Here is a 9,474-nt window from a genome sequence, read left to right as displayed (position 1 = left end):
AAAGATTAAATTAATTGATTATAGTATCAATTAAAGCCTTGGAAACAGCCTCTGGCAGAAATGCAAGGCAAGGCTGCGTACAATAGACCCTTGTGGTCAGGCCCTTCCCCGGACCCCGCGCATAGCGGGAGCTTTAGTGCACCGGGCTGCCCTTTTTAGTATCAATTAAAAAAGAATTATTAAAAGAAACCAATTATAAAAGAATTAGCAATTCTGCATCTCAAGACCTAGAAGTACAAAATATGTAAAAAAATATATATTAATTTATTTTTTAAAATTAAGGCCTCTATTTGATTTTTGCCTTACGCCACTAATGTGTTAGATCTGCCCTTGATTAGTACTGGAGGTCAAATGTTATAGATTATGATTATGCAGAAATTAACAATTATATATTGCAAATAGAACATTGTTTTAGATGTGAAACTTTGTACTTGATTACTTTTTTTTCTTATGCAAACATTCAAATAAAACTTTATTGTAAAAAGGTTCCAAATCAAAGAAGAAAAATAAGTAACATATAAGAGTTCATTTGAAGACAAATCTTTGACTATGGAAACATTCTGAAACTTGTTTATGTATATTCAGCACTTGCTTTATGTACAATGGTTCAATTCCTTTCTGCTTTTTAGTTACTGGTTACATTAGTTTTCTTTTGGAATTACTTTATAAGAATCACCACCAAAAGTTTGTAATCGGATGATAAATATTTATTCATTTTTAATCAGAATTATTGGTCAAATTCGAACCCTGAAAGTGAATATTTTAGTTTAAATTTTATTTTCATGTTAACAAACAGTAAATGTCTGCAAATTTGCACATTGAACCTATGGTTAAATTTTAATTAGTGGTTCGAAAAGTGACAATTTGGCACATTTCTCTCAAGTTGCTTCCTTAGTTGAGCTATACAAATCTGATTTAATCAGACCAATAGGTTTTAAATATCGAATAGTTAAATTAGAAATTATTTTTTTCGCACCAACCACATATCAACTAGTAGTTTCTAAATGGGAAAGAAATTTAAAGTAAAAGCAATATTATGCTATGTTGGAAAATAAATATTGTGAACGTAAAAATAAAGAATAATTTTCTTGAATGTCAAAAGGAAAAAGAAAGAAAAAACTTAGATGCAACATTACTTCACATGGATGGAAGTCAAAGGCAAATTAATGGTCGTAAAAATCACGTAGTATCAAATATTATTTTATTTTTATGGCATTGGATCTCAAAAATCTAAGAAGCACAAAGAGTACATTAAAGAATATAATTAACATATTTATGAAACTATTAGACTAAGTTTTTAAAATTAAATTTAGGGTTATTAGCACTTTGGTCCCTTGGTTACTATTAAATTCTGATAACATATTTAACCTTCAATCAATTAAATTATGTTTTTTTAGTGTCCCTCAAATATAGAATAGCAGTGCAAATTTAACACAACAGAGAGATAATCAAATGATGAAATGGTTAATAATTCTGAGAAAATTGTAATTATTTACAAACAAATGGAACAAAAGGATACATTTCAAGTAATTAAAGGTTAAATATATTTAATCATATATTATAAGGATTAAATTAGAAATTACCAATAATTAAGGAACTAAAAATGCTATTAAACCGTAAATTTAAATTTAATAATTATGATGCCATATAATACTCATATTTTCATTTTTGAAATCTGAAAAAGTTGTGGTTCAGATCCTTGAAAAACTACAAAAGTCAGCAGCTCAATGCTTTTAAATTACTCTCCCGATTAATGATTTGCTTCTTTTCTACTTCTTTTTTCAATATTAAAAATACCCCAATCCATGCACCCCATGTGATGAGTTTGCGGGCCGCGGGGGGGGGGGGGGGGGGGGGGTTGTTTGGGAAGGCTAATGTAAAACGTAAATGGTTTTTTAATTTCTCACCCGATATTGAGTATCCATTTATATTGAGGTATCCATTATAAGACTCAAGGACAAAATCAAAGAAGTTAGTAGCTTTAACTCGAACTTTTTTGTGTGTTGAACAAATATAAAACTTGAAGTACTTGTGTGCCGGTCCCAAAGCTTGATGAATGAGAGTTGCAATAGGCTCACAGCTAAATAAAATTTGTTAATTCGTGATAAATCCTATTATACATATCATATATCGCTGTAATATGTCCATCTAAGCACGTGTTACAAACGTAATGAAAAAGAAGCAAGGGGTCCATCGCATTGCCACCTGTGTGAGGGACTAGCAGACCCCAACTTGTACGGAATTGAGACGTAATTATTATTGTATTTGTGGCTGAGGGGTGTGAAAGAAAATCCTTTACTATTATTTACAACAATGAATAGCATCAACTTTAGAATAGCATCAACTTTTCATGTCTAGCATGGACAACATTTAGAATGTATGATGAGCAACAAAAATAGGAAAAATAAAAACATAACAATGGCAATGAGCAGTCATTTGACCTTTTAATATGATCTGCATTTCTTTCAAGCAATTTTTTTTCTGCTATTGGTATATAGGAAAATCAATAATTGATCGCGCTCCAAAGCTTTGATTTGTGGTGGATGCTGAGACAATAGCAGAAGTTCCTTCTTCGATTTCAGGCACCATCTTCAAGAAATAACTGTGCCTGCAAAAGAAAGTGATGGTACTTGAGCCAAAGATCTATCGGAAATAGGCTATCTACCTTCTCAAGGTAGGACGATAAGACTGCATAAAAACCACTCTCCCTCAGTGGCGAATTTATGTGTTAAAAACGGGTTCTCTCTTAACGAACCAGCACCATAGGTCGTAGGAAGAAAACATCTGATTTCATCTTGCAGCGTCCCATAACAAGATCCATATCAGGGGACCCTTAACAAAGAGATGTTATAATAGTAGTACCAAGGGAGTAGATAACATTCATGCTAGTTGCAGAAGAAACATACCATCGAGTATCTGCAGTTAATTCGGGATGAAAAGCAGTAGCTAGTAAGTTCCCTTGCTTTACAGCAACAATTACTTTCTTTCCAGACTCGATAGAATCCTGAAGCATCAAAAGATGTCATATCACACTGAGCTGATATTCTAAACAAATGGGAAGTAAAAGATTTGAGTAGCATTATGATAACTGATGAAGGGTGAAAAAATATATCGTTGATTCACCAGAATTTAATTTATTGTAATCAATACTCCTCCTCTACGACGAGTTAGACTTGGTTTAATCAGAGTTTGTAAACTAATTTGTAGTGCACTACTGTGTTAACACATTCGTTGTTCTCCGATAGCAAAACAGGCCACCAAGTCTAACTCGCAAGAGAAATCTTTTGACACATGTAGAAGCGATAGAAAACAAAAATTCTTTACACGTGCACCAACTTTTATAACTTTTAGGAAAGGAGGCATAATACATAAACATACATTCATACTCTAACTTTGAGTATGCACATCTAGACAACTCAATTTGTCTCCATCGTGTCAGTTGAATACTCCAACTTACAAAATAATCATCTAGACACCTTCAAAATTTATGTTTCAGGTCAGCAACGGGTGTCCACGAGATACAATTGGGACGAGTTGGAGTGTTTAGTTGCCAATTGAGACCAAGTTGAGGTGTCTAGATGTGCACTCTCAAAGTTGGAGTGCTTACTTGACAGATGAGGCCCAGTTTGAATGTTTGTTTATGTATTATGTTTTTATTTTTTACAAGGCACGTCTATATTGCAGTTAGGACTCTAGATGGGCAGAAGGACAAAAGTAAACCTCTTCCTTCTGAATGGCAGGATTGGAATTAATAGTTTCAATGGCCGAGAGGGGAATGTCTGCCAGCACTTCAACGTCTGGTCCTACATCAAGGATTGCCGGAGCACGGATGAAAACAGCACGAAAACTTGGAGGACCACCTTCTTCAGCTACAATTTGAGGAACGGGAAGTTCTGTCTCAAAGCTTTGAATCTGTTCAATTTGACAATTAAAATGCTACACTAGTATACAGTTAATAACACAAACCAGCTTCAACTCATTCATAAAATTTTGAGCACTTCTCCCAACTCGTTGATAGCCTAACAACAACTCCATCATCATAAACCCCCCAAAAAAGAAAATGTTCCGGGGTTGTCTGATAGGTTCGTTTCTTTCGCTTATTTATTTTTGATTTATCGCTTCGACATGTTTGCTTGCTCCCCCCCCCCCCCCCCCACGCCCTCCTCTTTTCAATAACTAATAAACATGGTAAGTGTGTTGATTTATCTATGCAAACAAATTTCCTCCATTCTTGGTTATCTATTAAGACCTTGAGGTGGAACCACTCGTTTACCTGGCTTCCGAAAAAGTTCCGGTGGACAGTACAATCAAGGCCTCCAATTAGTTTCTGTCCTCCAGTTTTCTGCCCTGAGAAGAGAAGCCACAAAATGTGCCGTAAGATCTTTTTGGCCTCAATATGGTAAAAGAATAGTAAGAAGGTTCATTAAAAAGAGTTTGTGATTACTAGTCAAGACAAAATGAGCTTTAATTTATTCTGGATGAGTGGAGAGGGTGCACAGTACTCTACAAGTGTGATTAGCACAATGAAGCAAAACTAATAAGAACAAAAAAAAAAGAGAACAATTTGTGAAAAATTGTGAAACTCATAGGTGCCTTCAGATTAATTGCCTAATGTTATTGAGATCAGTAGATGTGGCAATGTAAAAAAATTAATATAACAACAACAACATACCTAGTGTAATCTCACAAGTGGGGTCTGGAGAGGGTAGAGTGTACATAGACTTTACTCCTACGTTGGGAGGTAGAGAGGTTGTTTACGATAAACCGTCGGCTCAAGGGAAAGCATATCGAAAAAGAAATAGCGGAAGTGAAGAAGTCATGACAAAATACTGAGGAAGAGTGACAAAGCATTCTGGAAAAAAAAAGGACAGTAACTACAACAAAATAGTTGCGCTAATTGAAGTACAAGAGACACTAGATAGTAACAGTAATCGAAGGACAAGAAACTTCATGAGAAATATTACGACTACTACTATGGGAGGACAAGCAAGATAACACTCTACTACCTACTAACCTTTTACCCTAATTTGTGTCCTCCACAACCTCCTAGGTGGACAACAATTTTCTCAAAATTCGCGAGACTCATCGGTGTCTTTAGATTAATTGCCTACTGTTATTGAAATCAGTAGATGTGGCAATGTTTTAACTTTATGAGTAAAGGCTTAATGTGAAAGTTTGACATGATGAAATGGAAAACAGAAGTTCACAAATGTCGTTCTCTATTGAAGTAGAATTCACTCATCCGGTAGCTAGAGGATGAACAATGATGCTATATCTGCTCACCTTCCCATTATCTGCCTTTATGTGACCACCAATCAATCTTTCTTCTATCTTGAATTCTTGATTGGTGTGAGTGGAGCAAAGGAAGTGGGGAACAAACTCCACTACTTACCCTAGAAAGTCTAGCAATAACAGAAACACATAGTATGGAGGTCTTATTACACTCCAAAAATGCGCGGTGGCAGCCCCAGAAAAGTTCTAAGACGACAAATTATTTCCTGATACAAAGTTCATGGGATTTGTGAAATAATCTTCATCATCCATGTCAGTCCGCTTAGACCCCTCGCAGTTGCTATTAAAAAAATTAGGCTCTCTAATACTAGAAGTTCTCTACATTTTCTAATGGCACACAAAAATATGCCATCTCTGTAAGCTAAAAGATTCCTAGATGAATGTTGGACCTAAAGTAACATACGACATGACTAAACCAATATCTCAACTAATTGGTAATGCCTATATGGATATTTGTCTTCCACTGTGCCCAATTTTTTGCTAAATCTACATGGATTCCGAGATATTTTAAGCCTTTTGAGACAACTTTAGTGAATGATTTTATGTCTATATTGCCCCCTTTAAACACCTTTAATAACCATCGTTTCACATATCCAATGCCTCGGTCACTTTTGTTTTCATTCTAAAAGAAATTATCAGAAATATCTTCTATTCTCGTTTCTCAAAACTGGACTGAATAGCTTGCTGAGTGGTAAAACACCTTTTCGTGAATTGATGTGAATAGTTATAACTTCTGTGGTGGAAGTGAAAACTAGGAAATTAATCAAAAGAATGAGTCTACTATCTTCCTTCTTTTAGTGGGAAACTGTTTAAGAGATGATGATACCAGGATCATCTATCAGAACTGGTGGGAAGTATATGCCCTCTTATATTAGAATATTTAACCCATATACACGCAAATTGGCTATTATATATACAACGTGAAATAGTTATTTGGAAAAACAAAAATACGACCCAAAACCTGGCATTATAAGATAGTTAAGAAGAGAAGCAGCAAGGATTCTGCAAAGAGTGTCCTAAACTGTACAGCAAGATACAGAGTTGGAAACTCACCAGTGGCCTTATTTGCCAAGAAAATGAGACCTGCACATGTCCCCCATACTGGCTTCCCCATTTGAACAAACTCACGCAAAGCAGGGAACTGCAATTAGAAACATGATTAGACTAACATGGTCAAAAATTATACCAAGCACAATAACTAAAATACCATTTCGTACAAGTATGCATACATGCATCCAAAGGTATACTGAGAAACCCTTAACAAACAATGCAACAAAAAACGACTAATAAAATCACAAATTTTATTATGTAATAATAATAGAAATGAATGTCAGTCAATAATTAACAGAAAAGCCACACCTATGAGTGAGTAGGATTCGAACAAAAAATGCAATCCTTTTATGTACTGTATTTCTGAATATGTTAAACTTAGCAAAATTCAACCTTTCGTGCTCAACACTTCTCATGATGCTCCACAAAAACAAATTCAACAATAATAACATATTAGTTTGTCGAGGGTAACAAGCAATCACTCTTCTACTTCCCAATCTCAAACTAGTTGAGGCATGTTATGTGAATTCTCCAACACAACAATTCCCCTAAATCTCACACCCTTCATTTTTTTTTGTTGTTGACAAGGGAACCTGCAGGCTGCAGCCGCTCCTGTGCAATAGCCTTAAAACCACACAGGAGAAGTAAACCCCGTGCAACAAGCTCGACCTGAAAGGCCAAGCCCCTGTTGATGCAAGCAAGGAGTTTCGAACTTGAGACCTCCGTTATGGAAGTCGCAAGCCAAACCATCTGAGCCATCCCAAAGGTTCAAATGTAAGCCACTCTAATGGATAAAGAGATGCTACTGAAAGGTTCTCCATTCTCATGCTGGAATCAAAATCCCACAAGTGGGATCTGGGGGAGGTGGTGTTTACGCAGCCTTAACACTACCGCTTCGTGGTTGATAAATCTCACACTTTACTACACAAACTTACAATTTCAATTTGCTGCCCATAACCAGGGTTCAATAAATAACCAAAAAGACCAAGGAGACAAGTCTTTAACCAATTAATGGTAAGTAAGGGGTCTTTTGGTAAGATGTACAAGAGAAAATAACACATGTATTAGTTTTGGTATTATTCAATCCTTTTTGGGTAGAATTTTCAGTCTTTGTATAACTAATACACCATATTCAGTATTACAGAATGTATAACCAATACATTACAAACTACTATATTAGTAATAAAACGATTATTAATACATGGATAAGCATGATTAAACACAGAAATGTCTTTAATACACTAAACCAAACAAATCTCAGCATAACTAATCACAGCATTAGTACTATTCTTATACACTCCACCAAACAACACTAAGAGAGTTACCAAATTGTGGAGCTCAGCCAGCTTGGCCATGGTGGTGCTCTCCCCACCAGGGATGATTAAGGAGCTGACATTCTGCAACTGCTCTGGCTTTCTCACCTCCACACCTTTCACTCCCAATCTTTTCAAAGCTAATCAAAATCAAAACACCTAAGAAACACACAAACAAACACAAAACATCTACACAATGAAAGAAAGGACAAAATGGGTACCTGCGATATGTTCATTGAAGGATCCCTGTAAAGCAAGAACACCCACAACCATTTTTCAAGTTTCAAAACACAAGAAACAATGAAAATCAACAAATGGGTACTCAAAAAGAACCAATTTTGAAACAGTAATGGCGGCTAAGGAGTTTTGGGATTTGGGAAAAAAGGGTCAATTTTTAGGGAATGTTTTGCTTTGCTTCACTAAAATATCAACAACAAAAAAATTGTGAACAATGAAAATTTTTGGTTGGCGGCTACGAGGCGGCCACATGCGTCACACCTTTTTAGAATGAATCGGTATTCACATTAGAGCCCAAACTCATTAGAAGTCATCCCAGTATGGGCTCGTTCAGGATAAACATTTTTTATTAAGAATTTTTTCATACAAAAAATTTAAAATCGAGATGTTTAACTAAAAAAGGAATTGTCTTATTCACTGCACCATATTCTTGATGTGGTGAAAATATTTACACCTTGTTTGGATAATTGTTACTCATTGTACTATATTATATTGCTAATTTAAATATAATGTTTGTTTTGAGTTCTATTATATCGTATCGTATCATTTAAATTCATCGTTAGGTAATGACGAACATGTCCGTTTTGTGTAACGATCAATTTTGTGTGATCGCATTGTTACCTTAATTTATTTATTTTTTGTCTTTTCTTATTATTTAATAATTCTATTTTATCATTTATACTATCTTTCCGTAGTAATTCTACTTTGTAGCCTACAATTTCTTAATAATTTGTTATTCGAATTATGAATATGTGACATTATGTAATGATAGAGAACGATATAATTTATTCGAATGTTGTATTCACTAAAACAATACAATACGATAGAACATCACACAATATAATATAGTATGATACATTATGAAACAATATACAACGACCAACCGAACAAAGTGTTACTTGAATGAGTAAAAATGTTATTTTGTATTTCACATATAACAAACATAAGTTATGTAAAAAGCTAAAGTTGTAAGTGGACATTTAAACATGTCTACATCTTTCACTTTTAACACTAAAACTTGGACTTGTTTCTGTTGAATGCTTAGTAGGATTGATTTTGATTGGTTTGTTTTTTTGTTGCTATAGTGTTTTTTTCATTGTTTTCGGTATGATTTCTTAATTAATGTATTTGCTTTATATTTTTAATTTTATATATGTGTTTGCTTGAGTTGAGGGTTTATCGAAAATAGTTTTTTAGCTTCTTAAGATATACGGATAAAATTGTGTATGCACTATCTCTAAAAAATTAGTTATTAGATTACACAGAGTATGTATTGTTTTAGTAGGATTGATTTAAGCAATATTGATTTTTGAAATTTTATTTGAATTTTAAAAGTTGCACTCTTTCTCATTTACATGAAAACCCCACAATTTGTGAAAATTATCAAAATTTCTTTAACTCTTATAATTTTTTAATCAAATGAGCAAGGTATCGAAATATAATACAGCTTTACATTAATAAATTACATATCAATATGTTCTTTTTTATAAAAAAAAATATTTGTAATTATATGTTATTACAAACTTTCAAATGCATATAATTTTACAAAGATTTAATTGTCCAACTAATCATTAATATTAGT

The 9,474-nt window shown here is 34.0% G+C and overlaps 1 protein-coding gene across 1 annotated transcript; it reads right to left on the bottom strand.

The window, feature by feature from the left end:
- Nucleotides 1–2,301: 2,301 nt before the first annotated feature.
- Nucleotides 2,302–8,206, bottom strand: LOC129903432 (probable pyridoxal 5'-phosphate synthase subunit PDX2). Its single transcript, XM_055978989.1, has 7 exons — nt 7,877–8,206; nt 7,668–7,795; nt 6,346–6,433; nt 4,274–4,347; nt 3,721–3,912; nt 2,907–3,004; nt 2,302–2,608 (listed from the first exon to the last, which is right to left on the bottom strand). The coding sequence occupies exons 1-7, from the start codon at nt 7,926–7,928 to the stop codon at nt 2,485–2,487; spliced, it is 756 nt and encodes a 251-aa protein (XP_055834964.1). The 5' UTR covers nt 7,929–8,206; the 3' UTR covers nt 2,302–2,484.
- Between the last annotated feature and the right edge of the window lie 1,268 nt (nt 8,207–9,474).

Source organism: Solanum dulcamara, chromosome 9 (assembly GCF_947179165.1).
Source record: "Solanum dulcamara chromosome 9, daSolDulc1.2, whole genome shotgun sequence".
Taxonomy (NCBI): Eukaryota; Viridiplantae; Streptophyta; class Magnoliopsida; order Solanales; family Solanaceae; genus Solanum; species Solanum dulcamara.
This window is presented reverse-complemented; position numbering and strand designations above follow the sequence as displayed.